Raw genomic sequence first — 19,524 nt, forward strand, 5'->3', positions numbered from 1 at the left:
CGTGCAGTCCATGTCAGGGACTGCTCCTTCAGGGGCTGCCATCCTTGGCAGGAGCTGACACATCCCTTCCCATGAAGGACAAACCCCAGAGCCAGCCCGGGGTATCAAAGCCCCACGGCTCCTGGGCTGAGTGGGCTTCAGAGATGGCTCAAGCCACTGCACAGCAGCCAGAGCACAATAAAGAGCCCAGGATCAGGACATCCAGGTTATGGAAAGTCTCCTGGTGGTTTTAGAAGTACAAAGAAGAACTGTAGGGATGGTGGACATACCCCTGGTTGATCAATTAAGCTGGTCTCACCAAATATCTTATCAAATACCCTGCCCATGGATGCAATATCCCTTGCTGTCTCAAGTACTCTGCTGAGTTGGGAACGCTGGGAAAGAGCTGCCACCAGCTGCCTGGGGGAGCAGTGTTGGTGCACTTCAGGCACTGAGATGGGGTGTGAACAGGATCTGGTGTGTCCTCAGGTCCTGCAGGACCCCTGAGATGTCAGGCACCCAGCACACCCTTCCCACTGGAGCAGGAGACTGGGGCTCATCTCAGCTCCTCTCCTACCCCAGTGACAGACCTCTGGGTATGGGTGCTCCTGGGGGACTGCCCTTACCTGAGGTCAGCACAGACCCCATGGGCAGGCAGTGCTGACCTTGGCACTGAGGTGGCACCTGAAAGCAAATCAGAGTTTCTGGCAGTCCAGAGCAAGCCCTCGAGCTGAGAACAGCCCTGGTGCTATTGCAGTCCTTCCTGGCCATGACACCAGGAGTAACCAGATCCATGGGCATATCCATAAGCCCATAAATCTCAGCATATTTATGAGGTTCTGTTTTCTACGTCCTGTGAGAGTCCCAAGAGCACAAACAGGTCCCCAGACCAACCTGTTCTGCCCCAGTGCTGAAGCTGCAAATGCTGCTCCCTCGACTGGGCCCTTCTGCCCCTGGGTCTCTGTGTCTTTAGCCAAGCACTCATCTTCTCAGTGGCCTCAGATGATGAGGATGCAAAGTAGGTGCTTGTCACATATGCCACTCAGATGTGGTAACATGACATCTGTTTGTGTTGGGGGCAGTGGAGCAGCCAGCACTGCAGCTCTCCTTGCAGAGACATTGGCAAGGGCAGAGGGGGTGTCTGGGGGCTCTTCATGCCTCCTCATGGCACTGCTCACTGAGCTTCTCCCTCCGGCCACCAACCCAACCAAAAATGGGCCATCACTCCACCCTCACGAGGGACTTTGTCAGCTTGAGGTTTTCTTCCCAAGCCTGAATCCAGAGGCATTGCCTGGGAAATGGTTTCAGTTCCCTTTCATCACTGGAGCTGCTACTGATGAATGTGGGTCAGTCTTTCCCTCTAAGTGCTTTTACCAAGTTATTTGTCTGGCTCCTTTGAGCCTTAACCCTGATCTCCAGTGATCAGAGGTACATGCAGAGGAGGGGCCAAAATCTGAGTTCTTCAAAGTCTTTTGTAGGCTTCCCTTGAACCAGGATGGATTTTGGGTTGAACTTGGGTTTTGTGAACCCTTGACATGGTCAAAGGTCTTAGAGGGGAGGGGTGCCAGCAGCAAACCTGTGCAACATAGTGGGGCCCACATTAATGTTGGGGTGTGCATTAGTCCTCGGGCAGCAAAATACTCCCCTGTGTGCTTCCACCTCCTGGAGGGGCAGGCAGCCTGCACTGAGGGGATGTAGCACACCCAGCCAGGACGTGGGGCTGAGTAAGGGCTCACGTGGGGCAGCCTGGGATGTTTTCCCAAAGCTCCACTCTTTGGGACTCTTCTGGGGGCTGCAGACTTATGGGGTGGGGGCTCTCCTTTGCCTATGGGCTTTCTGCCAGCCATGGTGCTGGTTGGTAATGCTCACCCCACAGCATCACTCCTGACAGAAAGGCCCATTTTAAAAGCAGGGAAATAATTCCTGGGGAATACTGAAATTAAACAGAACAAGGCACGTCAGGGACAAGCTTTTTCCCCATGAAGGCTCTTGCACATGCTGGCCCTGGCAAGACAGCCAGGACCCCAGATATTTCCCCTGTTCCCTGCCAGGCGTGCAGCTAACCATGCAGAACAAACACCACCACCCCATGAATGGCCACCAAGTGAAGTCAAGCTGGCTGCCTGATCCCTTCCTCATTGTTCCCCCGGCTTTTCCCACTTTGAACCAGGGCTTGTGGCATCAGGAAGTTAAAAGGAGTCAGGAGGGAGGTTGGGGGGTGGGGGAAGGGGGAGTGTTTCTTTTTAAAAGAGAGTGAGAGCGGAGAGGAGGACACAGGCACTCCAAACCCTGTCTGTGCTGGGTATATTAGGCAGCCAGTGCTCTTGGCTGGGAGCCCAGACGAGGCTTTTGTAATCAAAACATGATCTCGTATGCTGTGCAACCAGTGCTGCGAAGGGCCGGCTGATGGCTCTGCTCTTTTAGCTCTGCTCTGGAATCCGCCCCACTCCGCCGCCGATGTCCAACATGCACCGAGCTGTGAGTGCTGCTGCGAGGGGCCCGGGAGGGGCGTGGGGTGGGGGGGTCCCCCACCCGAAAAGGCCACGAAACGACTGGCACTCGCCTCTTCCTTCAGGCTGTCCTTTCCGTGGCTGTCGCTTTGTTGTTTCTTTTCCCCTTGCTGGGCTGCCAGCAGGCACTGGGAGCACAGGAGGCGTAGGGCACCGGGGGGGTGTGCGGGGGGTGGGTATGGGGTCTCTGTGCCCATCCCCGGGGCAGGCTGCAGGGTCTGACTCGGGACAACGTTCCTTCCAGGAGGGCAGGAGGTTTGTGGATAACAAACAGAAAGCCGGGCAGTGCTGGATGCCTGTTCCAGCCAGGGCTTCAGCCGCAGCTGTCAAGCCAGAGGGTATTTCTTAACAGGAGCGGATGCGTTTCCTTACGCGGGAGAGGGGTAGCCGAGGGCCACGCTCCTCTCCCCTCTCCCCTCCCTCCCCCCCACCTTCTGTCTTTCTCACTTCTCCAACCCTGCTGCCTCCGAGGGCTCTCTCGGGAGAAGCAGGGGCCGTAGGGCTGCGTGGGAGAACACCACGCACGGAGAGAGCGTGGAGCGAGGTGTCCCTGTGGGTGCCGAGGAGCTGCGCAGCAAAGTGCGTGTGGCACCGAGCAGAGGGGGATGGCAGAGGGGATGGCGTCACGGGGCTGGAGCACCAAGCCTCCAGCTTGCCACTGCTCCTTTTGTGACATTTCTGTTTGCAGTAGGAAGGGGCCTCCTGTCCTGCTCTGCCTCGCTGTCTGGCAGGCAGCGGGCTCGGCTGCTTTCTGACTCAAAGCCATCGCACGCTGGCTCTGCCAAAGCCATTTATAACCCGCCCGTCACCGTGACATACGGGCGCCTCGGGTCCCCGGAAGAGCTTCACCCCGGGGAGGGCACGGCAGAGCCTCTTGTCACCCCAATCCTCAGCTCCTGCGGGGACCTCAGCTCCAGCTGGGTGTTGGTTCCAGAAGCAGAGCAGAGGCCACGTCCCCCCCCCGGTATCGCAGCAAACGCTGACTGGGCTGAGCCCCTGCCTGGGCTCCAAACACCACCCAGGCCTTTGAGAGCAACCACAGCACCACAGGCACCTGCACTCACTGAGATGGTGTAGAGAGAAAGAAATGAACACCTTCACTGATAAAGGGGAGGAGAAGCGCTGAATACCAGCAAAACTTTCCTCCCAGTGACTTGTTTCCAGCTGGAAGTGGGAAGACCCCCCCTGACCTCCCCAACACTGTGCTGCAACGTCGACAAAATGCTGACAAATGCACAGCTCGGGTGGGGAGAGCAGCCTGAGAGCCTTGTCCATCCTTTGCCTTTGGAAAGGGAAGAGCACAGATACAGCCTCTGCAGGAATTACTGAATCCTTCCTGAGCCGGTAGCTCTGTCAGTCCTCCTTCAAAGGAATTTGAAGATGAAAAGGGTGTGTTTGAGGGCATGCACCACTTTCATCCCACCCTCAAGCAGCCAACGCCCCAGCACTCAGCAAAGAGCCAACCTGCCAATTTACTGCTCGCAAAATAGCTTCTGTTCAGGTAAACACTGAATTCAGCTTTAATCAGCCTTGCAAAATGGCCATGAAAGTGTATCCACCCACAGCTACAGTGTACTCATCTGTCATGTACCCAGAGGATTGATGGCAATGGAAAAGCCTGTTTCGTTCTGCAGACCTTGACAAAATCCCATTGTCCAGCTGCAGAGGTGGTTTAAATGTCCCTCTTGTTCCACCTGAACACAAATGCATGTCTGTGTCTGGTCAGAGTGGCTAAATCAGCACTGACAAAATGCCCCCCGTGGGGGATAAGAGTGAAGATGCACTTGGGCAGGATCTGAGGGCTGCTTTTGGTTTGGAAAACTGGTTTTCCTGCCTCTCCCCTCTCTGAGACCCAGCACAGCTCCTCTGTCCCTTGTCTCCAAAGAACATCACCTGGACAGACTTCTCCCCCCATCCACAGCCCTACACTCCGCAGATCAAGCACGGATCTTCTCCATCAGAGGTGAAATGGAGTTTCAAAAACCTTTGGGGTTTTTCTTTTTAACATAAAGCCCTTGGAAGGAAGATGTAGGGTGCAAGGATGAGCAGTGGTTCAGCAGCTGCATCCTCCCCTGTGGAGGCAAGTGCTGGCCATGCACCCAGGGGATGATTTGCATCCCTGGTTCCAGGGGTCTGGTGACACTTCACTGATGCCAATCCCTGCCTGAATTCCCAGGAATCACTGTCTGTAGGGCCAGTGCCCACTTTCTGACTTGGTGTCCATCTCCCAGCTACCTGAAAACCTTCCCACATTAAGGAGGTAAAATGCTGCATGGCACACAAGAAATGAAGGGGGTTTTGTGCCCCGTTTGATACCCTGGCATCCTATGAACATGTAACTCTTCAGGGGGCTGCAGCCCCTTTACATCTCTGGATAAAGTTCACAAATGTAGCTGTGAGCATGGAGCAGAGTCAAAGGCTTTAGCAGCTATGTGGGGTTTTACCCTTTGCCTTCAAGCCTTGGGCTTCTCCCTGCATGTCTGATCAGCTGGAGAAGGGCTGTGTTAGACAGCAGCCTCCAGCCCTTCCTCTTGGCCTCCACAGCTCCAGTTTTTCCTCATGAGGACCAGGCAAAAGGCAACTTGAGGTCTCCAGGAGAAACCCTCCCAAGAGAGGGGCTCTGCAAGCCCGTTGGCTGCTGCTGGAGGCTGAGCCATGGAGAGCCCGAGCACCAGGAGGAAGGCACCCGGGGCAGGGCTGGCGTTGGGAACAGATCCCGTGTCCCCAGCTGGCCCGGCTGTCCCCTGACGTGTCCTTCCCTGAGGCAGCTCACACCTGCCGTGTCATCACTCATGGAGGAAAAACCAGAAGCTCTTCCCAGCTCGGAAGAGTCCCGGGCTTGCCATGGAGGATGATTCTGGGGATTCTGCCCCTGGGGTGGGCAGAGCCGGGAGCTGCTGGCCCTGAGGACACTGGCAGGGAGGCAGCAGTGATTCACTGCCCTGGAAATGGGGAAACCTGAGGGTTCTGAGGGGGAATTGGTAAGGAAGCCAACGGGGATGGGCAGAAGATGCTGCCTTGCCTGTGCGTGGCGAGCAGAACCACGTCCCCGTTTGGGGGGATTTTAATCAGTTTGATTCCCCAGTCAATCGCTGTTCTTCTCCACCTCCCCCTTCCCGCCCTTTTCTCCTCAGTGCCTCTCCACACAGGCGCCATCGCTCCCCTCAGGGCTCTGGGGCCTCGTGGCCTCCCCTGATTGGCTCAGAGATCCCGCCGCCTCCTCTGATTGGCTCAGAGACCCCCGTCGCCTCTCCTGATTGGCTGAGTTCAGGCGGGAGGCCGTGAGGGAGGCGGTTGGGAGCGGTTGTTGCCGGGTTGGTCAGTCGGGGCCTTCTCCCTCACAGGGCACCCGCAGCCTCCCCTCACGGCACAGACCTCACCAGCTTGCCCAGTGCACCCACAGAGCTGGGCTGGGTTTAGGACCATCAGGTTAGCACCGGGCTGGGGAAGGTTCTGAGGCCGGGGTGGAAGGTGGGGTTCAGCTCCCCTCAGGGTGGGAGCCTCTCCCTGTCCCTGGGGCTGAGGTGCCCCTGGAGCAGGGTCTGACGCTGGCCCCAGACACCTCAAAAGGGCCAAGGCAAGGGTGGGACCAGGATGGCCAAGTGCAGTGCCAGAGCCTCAGGTGGGCACTGCTGGCCCCAGAGGACACTGCCACACACTGACCTGCTCACCAGCCCTTGGGCACCAGCAACAGGCCTTGCACCAGGCTGCTCCACCTTCACAGAACAATGGAATCCCAGACTGGTTTGGCTTGAAAGGGACCTTAAAGATCATCCAGTCCCACCCTCCTGCCATGGGCAGGGACACCTCCCACAGCCCAGGGTGCTCCAAGTCCCATCCAACCTTCAGCACTGCCAGGGATGGGGCAGCCACAGCTTCTGGGGGAAACCTGGGCCAGGGGCTCAGCACCCTCACACTAAAGAATTTCATCCCCATTATCTCATCTCAATCTTCCCTCTCTTAGCTTGAAATCATTCCATGTCATCCCATCCCTCCAGGCCCTTGTCCAAAGTCCCTCCTCAGCTTTCCTGTTGCCCCTCCAGGCACTGGAAGGTGCTCTGAGGTCTCCCTGGATCTTTCTCCAGGCTCTCAATGCCAACTCTCTCAGCTGCTCTCCAGAGCAGAGGTGCACAAGTCTGAGAGTCACCCACAGGAACAACACCTACTTGTGGTGATATGGGTGACACTTTGGTTAATTTGCTTCTTGATTCTTCCAAACTTTCCCAGTGCTGTGGGCAATATGGACTCTGCACAGCACCTGAATTTGCTGCAGTGCTGCAGCAGCAGACTCCCTGCACAGGGCCCAGTGGCAAAGGCAGCAGTCAGATGGGGTTCCATTCCCAGCAGAACAGACATCCAGGCATTCAGTGCCCACTGGGAGATTTGGGTTTCCTTTCCTCCCTTCCCTTATCTCACTTTATCTTTTCCTGCTCTCTCTATTTGAGCAGAGGGAGTGTGAGACCTTTGCAGCATGCAGATGCTCTGCGATAAGGAGAGCACAAAAATGCTGTTTAAAAATAAACCTGTAGAGCCTTGGACACCTCAGCCCTGCCACCTTGCTCTTCATGCAAGCACCAGGCAGAGCCTAGACAAGATGGATCAGCTTGCTGCAGCTCATTCCCACCAGCATGAATTTTTGCCAGACACTGCTGTCACTAGAGCTCAGAAAAATCCAATTTTCTCTCCCTGTGGTAACCACGGTGCTCTCAGAATGTAAATGGAGGGGAACTGATGAGAACACCTGAGCCAGCAGCAGGGAGAGGGGGCATGTACTGCCTGCAGCTGGCAGTGTGTGAGCCCTGGAGCCCACCAGCAGCCACCACAGGGGGACATCAGCTTTCTGCTCCACCTGCCCCACTGCTGGTCACAGCCTGTGGGGAGCAGGAGGTCAGTTCTGCCAGGAACAGCTCCATTTATCAGACACTGAGCCCTTTCTAATGGAGGGGAAAGACTCTTCCACTGCCCACCCTGCCCACACAGAAGGAGCAGGTTTTGTCCCATTGGTGTGATGCCTGAGAAGAGCTTCTCTGTTCCCAGGAGGCAGCTGTGGATGATGCCATGCTGAGGAAGAAGGAGCAGAAAGATGTGGAACTCGACAAGAAAATCCTGGCTCTGCGGAAGAAGAACGAAGCGCTGATCCGGAGGTACCAGGTGAGCCTCCAGGTTCTGCCCTTCCCTGCCTCTGCTTTGGAGTCTGAAACCCACCGTGAGAGGAGAACAATCTGCAGTGTTGGAGTCACTTGGCTGTAACTTTTTTTACCTCTGAAAGCACTGGGAGCAGGTGGGCAGAGCTCTGCCTTCAGCTACAGAGCTGGAATTCCACTTTCCCACTGCTTCATCTCCCTTGACTCTTCCCCCATCTGTCCTTCCCAGTGCCTCCTACTTATCTAACTCTTGGATGCGTAGGAGGTTGCATCCTCAAGAGACACTTCATGGGTTTATCTTCCCTGCCAGGGCAGTGGAATGGGTGGAACCTGGTTCCTGGCTGATCCCAGAGCTTCTGTGGAACACAGAGGTGTCCAGAAAAGACTGCTTAAAAAAAAAAATAAAGTGAAATGAAGGCATTAGCAGCCTGCTGGTTGCTGCAGCTTGCCTTCTGAGTTAGTAGGAAGTACTCCAGCTCCACCCTCTGCATTTTTGATCCTGCCTTGGCCAAGAGACTCCCCAGTGGCCTGCAGGAGACACCCAGATGTGTGGGAGCTGGCTTGGGTGATGTGGTGGTAACCTAGAGCTTTCTCTGTAGATTTATTTACCCTTCTCCATAACCATCTGAATATGGCTGTGCAGAGCAGGGCAGCCTGAGGGGGCTCCTGGCAAGGGCATTTTTCCTTGGCTTGTCTGGGACATTCTCCTGCCTGTGCCCAAGGCCCCTTGGCTTTAGGGGCTCTTTAACATCTGCTGGCTGGGTGGAAGACCCAGAGCTGAGAGGCTGAGTGCTGCTCTGGGCTGGGTCTTTCTTAGGAGATGTTTCCTTTGATACCACAGAGGCCCCTTTGGACCTTTTCTGGTGGCAGCAAAAAGTGGTACAGAGCAGGAAGGTGTTGGGAAGGCTGAACACAGGTCTGTCACAGCTGCCTGTCACCCCTTCCAAGGGCACGTGGATGAGAGATGAGTTGGTCCACTCCCTCTTAGAGTGGTGGGTCCATGCAGGAGAAATCCTACACAGGAAAATGAACAAGATCTGCAGACAGAGAGGCACAGTCAGGGGGTAAAGCTCTGTGTGTGTTTCAGGAAATAGAAGAGGACAAAAAGCGAGCAGAGCAGGAGGGAATGGCTGTCACCTCCAGGAGGCCCAAGCATGATGGACTCACCATTACCATCACCAAGGCTCACAATGTAAGTGCTGCCTCTCCTCCCCCAGGGGACAGCTCTCACTCCAGTCCTACCTCAGCAGAGTGACATTTCTGAACCAGAAAGCCTCCACAGCAAAGCTTTTGCAGGCACAGGACACAGCTCCAGAGTTCTCACAAAGGGAGATGTGTGCTCAAGGTGATTTTAACTGCTCAGCAGAAGTTTACACCTCAGCCCAAACTCCCAGAACTAAGAGAATGAATGTGTGAACCTGCTTGGTCCCAGGTGTCACCACTGCAGCAATCCACAGGCAGAACCTCCCAGGCATGTGTGTGTCAGCAGCAGGAATGCCTCTGGGGATGGCTGCAGGCACAGCAAAGCCAGGGGCTGCCCAGGCTGTGGGAACGAGGCGAGCAAGCAGCCCTTGCTTTTCTCCTGGGGTGCACTGTTGCACACATTTTTCTCTCATACAGGACCTGAAAGATGCAATTACCCAGACTGAACACTATGGAGAAGATAGCCCAAGCCTCTCCATGGTGAGCACCACCCTCAGGAGCTCTTGAAGCTTCCTCAGAAGCACTTGGCTTCCAAGGCCACCTCCATCAGGACTGAGGCTTTCCCCACCTAACTCACAGTGCTGCAGAAAGAGATGAGGATGACATTTGTTTCCCATAACTCTGGTATTTTAGGCTGAAATGTCACATTTTTAAATGCAAAGGATTTTCCAGGCCTGCTGTAATTGTGGGTTTTGCTGCTGAGCAGACAAGGAGCCCCTTGTTCCCCAGGAATGTCCTGGCACCAGGCCGGGCACAGAGAGCTTCCTGGGGCTGTGGTCCCCTTCCCTCTGGCTGAGGTGTGTGTGGGGAAGGGAAGCACCACACTGCTGAGCTGAGGCACCTGGGGTGCTAACAAAATCCTTTGTTTTCCAGGACAAAAGGGTGGTGAGTGAGAAATGGGTGAGCCCCTGTCCTCCAAGCTCTGGGTACACCATTGGCAGCGAGGAAGAGGAGGAGGAGGAGGAAGCTGATCACATGTTCACGTTCAGGATGGGGAAGAGGATGCAGCTGGCTGTTACCATGGACAACAAAGGCAAGGTGAGCAGGGAAGATGATTTCTCTTGCACTGCAGCCTCTTGGCTTCTGTTCTGCCTCAGCTTGTCCCCTGGTGCCTCCTCTCTGAAGGGAATGGTTCCTTCTCTGCTCCTTTTGTCATTTCTCCATCCTTCAGCACAGCCTCAGCCTTCACCTGGAGTTGCCATTCACTGCTCCCCATGTCTGATTCACAGGAATCAGCCCCCAGGCCTTGCTAAAACTCCCAGCAGCTTCACCCAGCCACGTGGAGCCAGTTCCCTTCGTCAGGGAAACTCTTTGTTAAACCATGTTGCTATGTCTGGAAATAAGATTCATGTCCCAGCTGTTCCCCAGGAAGCCAGTGGTGTTTGGTGGTAAAACCAGCATCATTTCTCCCTCTTACTGTATTCCAGAAATTCCTAAATACAAAAGAAAACAGTGACACCAGTGTTTGCCACAGCTGCTGATGTGATGGGCAGGAAATGTGACCCAGTATTTGCTGGCTTAATTAAAAATTGTGCAAAAAGACAAGAATAATTGAAAATACCACTTCATTTTTGAAATCCCCAAACATCCTCTCCTGGGGACAACCCTGTCCCTGCTAAAGTTCAGCTCTAAGGATCCTTTTGGCAGCTCCAGGACTGAATTGCCAAGAAGGCTTTGACAGACCCTCGGCAGTTGGCACTGGCAGGATGGCTGAGGAAGTGAAGTGTGTGCCTGGGGGAGCTTCAGGCTCTTTTCTTCCCTGGGACTGTATCCCAGGGGACTGGTTTTGCTCTCACTGGTGTCTGTGAGGTTGGCCAGGGAGATAAATAGGAATGAGGATCAGAAATGGGGTTTCTTTGGAAAACTGTGGTGTCTGTGTGCACACACAGGCTCCTGGATGGGAGCTTAGGGAAGCTCTCCAGGCAGTGAGTCTCAGGAGGCAGAAGGTTGCTGCAGGTGATGGTTCTTGCTGTAGAGTGTGTTCCAAAAGGATACAGGAGGCAGTTTTAGCTGTTCAGACTAAGGAGACACTGGTGAGACACAGTGCCCAGGTGAGCACAGCTCCTTTGTGCTGCCCATGGAGCTGGGAGGGAGAGGGAAAGCCTCACTGGCCCCAGGCTTTGCTCCCAACTCTGCCACAGCAGCACTGGGATAAGGGAGCTGTGGCAGCAAACACTGCTCCCCCAGGGCCCCTTTGAGGCACAGCAACGTGCTTGGCCCACAAAACCAGAGTGGGCTTTTTGGAACTGAGGTCCAAGCCAAGAACATTCTCCAGGGTAATGAAGCAAAACCCCACCCTTCCTGCTGCCCTGCTGCTTTGGGGTAGGAGTGCTGAAAACCCTGGCTGTAAACAAGGGGCAGAGAGCCATTTCTGCCTCTGAGGCAGCTTGGAAATATTTTTCTGATTTTGTGCCTCAAATGCCTTTTCATTTCTGTCTCTCCATGACCAGTTACCCTTTCTTTCCATGAAGGAACAGGCCACAATCACTGTACTATTGTAAAGCCATTATATGTTATCTTGACAAAACTGAATCATTTAGGAAATAATGCACCTTTCACAGTGATGTTTCAGGAGAAAGGGGCTGAGGCCTCTCATTTCCTTTGTTCCAGACAGATTCCCAGTTGCCTGAGCATCCCCTTCAGATGAAATCTTATTCCAACACAACCAAACCCCCTCCTGATATACAGGGGGAAAATGCTGGGTTTTTCTTAGAACAGAGGGTACATCAAAATCCACCCCTCCTCATCACTGCCTCAGCTTTACCAAGGAGGTGCTTGAGAGAACCCTCCAAGGTTTCTCATGGCTCTGCAGCTCTGTGTGTGAGGGGGATTCTACTTGAAGCAGTTCCACGTGCAGAGTGAGAGGCTCTCACAGGAAGGCTGTGTCCCCAGGAGCTGTTTCCATAATCCAGAGCTCAGAATTCAAGTCCTAGATGGGGATTTGTATTAGCACAGAGCACTGGCACTTAGATCCCATTGCTGCCCTCACATCTCTGCCAGGGTTTTGCAGCATGGCCACTGAACAGATCTCTGAGATTTTTTTGCTGGGACCCTGTGGAAACTCCCCCTGAGTTCCCTGTTGCAGGGTGCAGATGAATTTGTTTGCATGAAGCACCTTTCTCAGGCCTTAGCAGCACCCACGGAGGGCAGCAGAGCCTTGCTTGGATCCAACATGGGGCTTCACTTGGGTCAAGAAGAACAGAAGTAGCAAGGGTCCTACCAAGGGTGGCAGAACTTGTCAGGAGCTACAGCAGGGACCTAACCCAGAGCTGTGTGTCCCCAGGGGGATGCAGAAAGAGGTTCCCACCCTCTCCACACAGCTCAGACACAGCAGCTACAGAGCAGGGACCCTCTCCTCCTCTTGGACCCATCAGACTAAGTCAGGAACTGGCTCTGCCAGCACAGCTACACAGATGTGAGCAAAAAAGTGAATAAGAGACTGAAGGTCTGATGCTGGAAGTAGCCCAGCACCTCCTAAAACATTTATCATGTGTCAGGGAGCTCAGGGATTGGATGAGCAATAAAAAAGGTTGTGCTGAGGGAGGCTGTCTGCAGCAAGGCTCCCTCCCTGCTCCCAGCTGTGCTGCTGGCAGAGCCAGTGAGGATGAGGCTGATGAGAGCTGTCCTGCTGTCATGTGGCAGGGCAAAGCCACTGCTGCTTGCAAGACTGCCATGAAAATCAGAGGTCAGTGTGGACTCTTTGGTTCTGAAACCAAGTTTGTAGCAACAACGAGTTCCCAGGTGTCACAGGAATTGATTTGGGGATTTTGAGCTGCTTTGAAAACAAGACTCCAGTAGGTGTGGAAGTCCAAGGAGAAAAATAGAGGAAAATATCCCATCCTTTAGAGAGGGAAAGTTCTGAGGATAGAGTTGAGCAGAGGGATCATACAGATGAAAAGAAAAAGATCAGAGATAAAGACAGAGATGACTTATTAAGTGTCTCATTTCCTTGTAAGGCAAAAATAAGAAAGCAGATGATGGAACTGAAATACAATACTTTTACATGAGAAAAAGCATGTATTTTTGTACAAAAGATGTACTCACTTTGTGGAAGTGATGGCTGAGGGCACTGGCAGGAGCTCAGCAAGCAACAAAGGTAATTAACAAAATAAGAACCAGATGTAAATCCACACAGTAAAGTCATGAAGTGATACAGACAGCTGGAAATAATACTGGAAAGGGGTAAACTGCCCTTGTTCAAGGGGTTTATAGATCAGCTTTCTAAACTATTCCACTGCTGGATAAATCATTCCAGAAATCTGAACACACTGTGACTATGAGGAAGATAAATTCTGGAGTGTTAAGACCCTTCAGGGCAGTAACTGCAGACAGCACCACTATTGCCCCTCTCTCTCACTTCTGCTCCAAGGCAGCCTCACATTTTGTTGGGACAAGTTGTTTGGTGAGAGGACAACCTCACATTTGTTTCAGAGACACCAAAGCAAGGTGGTTTGCCAGTCTAAAATAAAAATGTCAATGAATGCTCATTCTGCAAAGCATCTGAGCAGGGCAGATCCCCCCCTAGCCAAGCTGTGCTGAGGGAAACATGCCCATGGAATGTTGTATGTCCCTGAAAGGAGCCTGGCAGCTGCAGAAACCAGACTGCCTGACTCTCTGGCTCGGGTTCCTGCTCTGCCACGCCAAAATCTTTTGGAGTCTGGGGATGGCCCCCCCGGGGAAGGGCACTGGGATGGTGGAGCTGCCAGGAACTCATCCTGCTCCTTTCCAGGGCAAGAGGATCGTCAGTGAGAAGCGTGGGGAGTGCTTCCCTGCCCCGGGCAGAGTGCCAGAGCTGGGGGAGGAGGAGACTGACCACTTGGTGGCTTTCCGACGGGGGAGGAGGATGCAGATTGCCATCACCATGGACAACAAGGACAAAGTAAGTGCTGGTGACTGTCCTGCAGTGTGTCGCTGACACCCACTCCTGACACCCACTTCTGGCCTGAGAAGGGCTGTGGGGACAGAGGAGGAGCTGGCCCAGGAGCAGGGCATTGGGAGAGACTGTGTTAGCAGTGCAGTGCTGACAGCTCCCACCTCTGGCTTCCATCCCTTTGGAAGAGACCACAGTGCTTCCCATCTCTGTCACCCTCTCTAGGCTAGAAAACACAAAGGGTCCATAAGGTGTTTGGGAGGGTCAGTGAAAGCACAGCCAGGTACAGGGCATGGATTCCACCTCCTGCCTCTTACCAACTTCTCTTTGGGGCAGAAGCAGGAGCACTGTCCACTTGACTCACTGCACAACTGAAAGATGGGCAATATCTGCCCCTAAACCCCAGTCCTGCTGTGCTCAGCCATAACCTACTGGTGAGCAGGCTGAACGTTGTTAATCTTTGAAACATATTTCAAATACTTCATTACAAATACCTTCCTCTTTACACACACACAGGCATGTGATACTTTCCTAGTTGAGAGCTTGCACAGATAAGTAAGAATGCCTGAAGGGAACAGGGTCAGCAAAGACTGTGAAGGAAAACAACACTGTGTAGCTGCCAAACACACCCAGGAACACTGAGAGACCTGTGCAGGACCCTCTCTGGGCCAGCAGCCAGCCAGCCATCTGCTAGCTGCCCACCTCCAGCTTCAGCTCCTCTTCCTCCTCCCCAGAGCTCCCCTAAGCTGTGAAAGGCCATGTGCTCCCTTCTCATGGCTTCCAGGCAAGTTTTTGGGATGACATAAACCTCACACAAGCTGCTTGATTGAGCCACTGGTAACTCTTCCCTCACCAAAGGCCCCTTGACAGCAGGTGCCTGTCTCAGCCTGGGCATCATGAACACACCTGGACACACAGGCAGGATGAGAGTCACCTGGCCAGGTGTGTGCTGGGGCTCCCCTTGAGCCTGGCACTGTAATTCTGTGATGCAGGGCAAGCCTCTCCACTTCTGCTCCTCCTGGCCTTGCTGAAATACTTCTCTCTGAGCTCACCCAGGGGCTGTGCTAGGAGAGAGCAGCAGGAGGAGTGCCTAGATTTTGGCTTCAGAACCTGGGCCCTGCTTTAACTGCATGGACAGCCCTGGGAAAGGCAATATCTCATGGGCTTTTGCCATAGAACATGAAATTTGGGGCTGAGGGTCCACGTGTGTGGGTTTGGGGTGCCTTGCTCTTGGGTTTTGGTGATGCTTTCCTCATGTTGGCCCTGAAGCAGTCAGATTGAGTGTGTGTGAACTCAGGCCTGCAGCTGCCCTGCCTCCCAGCCCTGTGCTGGAACCTTTGCACTTGAACCTCCATCATCTGATGCTTTCAATCCCTCTCTGGCAAAGAGGGGGCAGTGCCTCACAGCTTTGATTTCAGTGACACAGCTGAGGTTGGTGTCTTGGGTCTTGCTCCTGCTCCTTCCAGCTCCCACTCTGCTGTCAGGTCAGGTCAAGCTCATTCCTTTAAATCCACTCCCAATGAATGCACTTAGCTCCCTATCCCAGTCCAGGGAGCTCACACATCTCTGTCAGGCTGCCTTTCTCCAGTTGTACAGAGCCACAGTGCTCTCCTTCACACAGCCTGGGCTAGAAGGTAATCCTGATAATCCCCAGGAATGCAAACAACTCTCTGCTTCTCCTCCTCAGATACCAAAGTTCATTTAAAATCTTCCCTTTTGCTTTTCCCCCCTTAACCCAAGCCCAGTCACTTGCCTGAGCTCAGGCCCTCCCCAGCAGCAGCAGGCAGCCAGGGAGGGCTGCAGGGTGCTGGGCCAGAGCCCAGGGGTGCTGAGGGAGAAGGATTGTGCAGAACCATTTGGTGCCTCCAAGCCTTGGCTCTACAAGAGAGGGATTGCAGTGAGGAGCACAGGAAAGCCACAGAGGCTTCATGTAACTCCAGCTAGCAAACCACACCAAGGAGCAGTCTCTGCCCCCAGAATTACTGAGAAGAAAGGTAGATCCATCCCTAGTTAACGAAGATATCTTCATATTGCCATTTAAACTGTGTCACTTCAGACACCAGCTACAAGAGCCAGGACAGCCCCAACCAGCTCTCAGCACTCAGGCACCTCACAGCGTGACAAGAGATGTGACAAGAGGATGTGTCTGGAAGAGTTTGGTGGTTAGAGCTCCTTGTTTCCATCCACACCTGGTCAGCCTGTTCCCAGGGTCAGGACACAATTCTGCAGATGGGGCTGAAGTGCCAGGTCACGTTGGCATCTCACACATCCTGCCAGCTTGGGCTGGCTGAGTCAAAGGAGGTTTGGTCTGGCCCACACTGCCACTTGAGTTGTTCCTCAGCTGCCTGGGGGATCAGTGTTTTAAACAAGGCTTTCTTTTTCCTGGGAGTGATAACGTTGGACAAGCTGAAACCTGGCCCAGGCTGTGCCTTGGGGCCATGTGCTTCTGGAAGGCTGCAGTGCAGAGAGCACATCAGACTCAGCATTCCCAAACTGCAGAAAACCTCTAGGAAATCTTCTCAGCCTGCAGAACTGGGTGGGAGCCACAGGGATGTTGGTGACAGCAATTCCATTGCCCCCACCTAAGCAGAGTGCAGAGTCTGCACTAACACAGGGTGTGCAGCAGGGAGGGAGCAGAAGACCAGGGCAGATGAAGGCCTCTTGCCCCTCCTGTACTCACCAACCCCCTGAGTTCAGGGCCTCCTCTGCCAGGAACAGCACTCCTTTCCAGGCATTTTCTTGCCTGAATTCTAATATTTCCTTTTTGTTTGAGTCCATCTCAACTTCACCTCCCCAGCCCCTCCAGCCAGGAGCTGCACTGCTCAGGGAGGTGCTGTGCTGGGACAGGGAGCTCTTCTTTTTCTTCACACTCCTTACCTGGTTACTCCATCTGAGGTTGCTGCAGCATGGGCAGCAGTGCATGGGTCAGCCCCTCTTCACATTCCCAAAGCACAAACCCTTTTATTGACCCATTTCACATCTCCCTTCAGCCATCTCTTCTGCAGGGTTAAGAGACTGACCATATTTAGATGTGTGCTGAGGAAGTAGTTCTATATTCCAGTGTTGTTTGTGCCTTTGTTATTGTAACTATATTCTTTTAGTACAAAAGGACCAGAACTGTACATGGCATTCAGGCACTGGGCTCCTGTGGCTGTACTCAGTGACATAACAATGTTTCTGGATTGTTCTCTATTCTTCTCCTAACAACTTTCCATTTTCTCTGCTTTTTTTCTAAATAATTGATTTACCATTTTCAGAGATCTGCTCGTAACAACACCAAAAATGTCATTCCTGAGTCTCAGTCCTAGTTCAGGCTTCATTACTGTGTGTGCATCCATAAGGGGGCATTTTGCTCCCTGTGAGTTATTTTCTTTTATTGATACTGAATTTCATCTCTAATTTTATGATGCAGGCAGTCAGTGTCAAGAGATCCTTTGCAGCCCTTTCCTGGCAAATTACATTCTTTGCCCTGGATAATTTAACATCATCAGCAAACTGTCATCTCTCTTCAGCTCCTTTTCCTGACCATTTATGAGCATGTTGAGCAGTGCAGATCCCAGTGGCACACCCCTCATCACCCTCTCCCATGGGAACTGGACTCTTCTTCCCACTTCTTGTTTGCTATCCAGTAATTAGTAATCCAAATGAGAAACTTCATTTTCATCCCCAAACTGATCAGCTACTGGCAGAGCCTGCTGGGGTTTCTGTGTGTCAGCACCTCAGCTCTGGCCCCCAGTTCCAGGATCAGCTTTTAGCCTCCCTTTTTACCCCAGCCCCATCCCTTTTGGGGGTTTTCCCCTCATGGCCCCCAGGTTCCCCAGGCTCATTCTGGGTTAGAGTTGTGCTCCTCCTGCAGAGGCCCCTGGTGCCCTTCACCTCTCCCTCTGCAGCCACATCCCATTCCTTGGCCACCATCAAACGTGCCTCCTCCTCTCTACACTTGACAGATTTATCCTATTAAAACATTTGATGGGCATTCTCCTTACCCACATTTTTCTCCATTTTCATTTGTGATTAATTGCAATAAAAATAAATTTAAAAAACAACAAAACCAAACAAAACCCCACAACCTCAGACCTCCCCTTCCTGCTGCCCTGGGTGCTTCTGGCTGGCACCACATTGTCCAGCCCAGCCCAGAGGGATGGACAGCACATGGCTGTGCCAGAGGCTGCTGAAGAGGAAAGAAATGCAAGACAAAGAAAGCTGTTCTCATGATTTCCACAACAGCCCCAGTGCCTTCCCCTGCCACCTTGAGGCCTGGTTTGTTTTCTTTTTCTTGCTCTCCAGTAAAAGACTCTTTCTGGTAGCACAGAGGGCTGGGAGGACCAAATTCTCTTGTCCCCTTGCAGAAGGAATTAGGCTGGTGCACCACAGCATCCAGTGCTGCCTTGGAGGTGCCTGTCAGGACCTTCCCACCTCTGCCTCATGGGCCCTAAATCTGCAAGCAGGGTGGGGGAGAATTCCTGATGTTTAGCACCACTTTTCCTAAAAGGCCACTCCATGCTCTGGCAGCTTTCAGGATCATTAATACATGAGAGCTGTGAGCCAGCAGCCCAGGAGCAGTAGAGCACAATGGTTAATTAGCAGGTTATAAATCATCTTTTAAATGGGCAGCTGATAGGGCTTCAGGGCTTTCAAATTGTTCTTTTATTAACAGAGTTTCCTGGGCCTGTATATCAGAAATGAGTGTTTGCAACCATGAGACACAAAAGCTGCTTCCAGGGCCTGTGTCTGACTCCTGGGCTGGCACAGGAGGGGAACCAGACCTGGGGCAGGAGAAACACTTGTGCTTCCAGTGCAGATGGGAGGGGGAGAGAGGCAGAAAGGGTGGCTGAAAAGCCTTTTCAGGCAGCACAATTAGTAGGCACATTTTTCAAAAGACTTAGGGAAAAAAAAATAAAAATCCTCTCATGTATCCCAAATCCTACCCAGTGGGAGATCTGAGTGCTGGAAAACCAGCTCTGAGCTCTTACAAAGAGCTCTTCCTGCAGAAGAAATGCAGTTCTGGTGCTGACACGTGCCTGGAGAAGTGGGTACCAAAAGGTTCATTGAACACATCTGCTGGGATTTGTCTCTAAAAGAAGAAGATAATGAAGTAGCCCAGAGATGCTGAAACCTGGCAGAGCCTTGATGTGGAGCTGGCACAAAGCAATGCTCAGCATGGTGAGGTGATGGCATCAGCACCATCCCCAGGTGGGATCCAGCAAGGGGATGCCAGGGCTGGATGCTGGTTAGGAGCAGGCTCTGCCCTCTCCTGGCCCAGGCCACTCTGGGGCTGAGAAATTTGGAAATCCTGGCACCAAACCAGGATAAACAAACGGAATCTTCTCTATCTGCTTTAGTTTTGAGGGGGTTTTGTTGTTGTTGTTCCTTCGTCACATCTCTTCCCCTGCTGTGCAGGAACAGTTAAACTCAGAGCTGATAATGGCATTGTCACAGTTCATAATTTTGGGGGCGGGGAGGAGGAAGGAGCAGAAAAACATGTTTTGGTTCCCCGTGTCCTGGGTGTGTCATAACAGAGCACAGCAGCGCTGGGGCAGCACGGAGCAAAGGCAAAACTCTGCTCCTGAGCCAGGCAAAAGCAGATTTACCCACGTTCTCCTCCAACTGCTGAGTTCAGAGCTGCTCTACAGGTGGAAAAGAACTGGATTTATTTTTTTGGTCGTTTCTGTTTCCCCCAGTGCCCTTTGAGAAGGCAAACCAGCAGCAGAGGCTGGGAGCTCCCCGGCAATGCCTCCGTCCCTCAGCTCCCAGCACATTCCCAGCCTCGGGCTCGCTGTTCCCTGCTCCTTGGCAGAGGCAGAGCTGCAGGCAGGAG

At 53.1% G+C, this 19,524-nt stretch overlaps 1 protein-coding gene across 2 annotated transcripts in view; it reads left to right on the forward strand.

The window, feature by feature from the left end:
• The first annotated feature begins 2,286 nt into the window (after positions 1-2,286).
• Positions 2,287-19,524, forward strand: part of CCDC9B (coiled-coil domain containing 9B) — a 33,765-nt gene continuing 16,527 nt past the window's right edge. Inside the window, exons 1-6 of one of the 2 annotated variants that reach the window (XM_030451066.1) lie at positions 2,287-2,457; positions 7,527-7,640; positions 8,721-8,825; positions 9,254-9,316; positions 9,710-9,874; positions 13,566-13,715. In XM_030451066.1, the coding sequence (XP_030306926.1) occupies positions 2,437-2,457; positions 7,527-7,640; positions 8,721-8,825; positions 9,254-9,316; positions 9,710-9,874; positions 13,566-13,715 (618 nt within the window). In that variant the 5' untranslated portion in view covers positions 2,287-2,436. The remainder of the gene's footprint in view (positions 2,458-7,526; positions 7,641-8,720; positions 8,826-9,253; positions 9,317-9,709; positions 9,875-13,565; positions 13,716-19,524) is intronic. The other variant, XM_030451067.1, reaches the window with a different exon arrangement.

Source organism: Calypte anna, chromosome 5, assembly GCF_003957555.1.
Source record: "Calypte anna isolate BGI_N300 chromosome 5, bCalAnn1_v1.p, whole genome shotgun sequence".
Classification (NCBI taxonomy): Eukaryota; Metazoa; Chordata; class Aves; order Apodiformes; family Trochilidae; genus Calypte; species Calypte anna.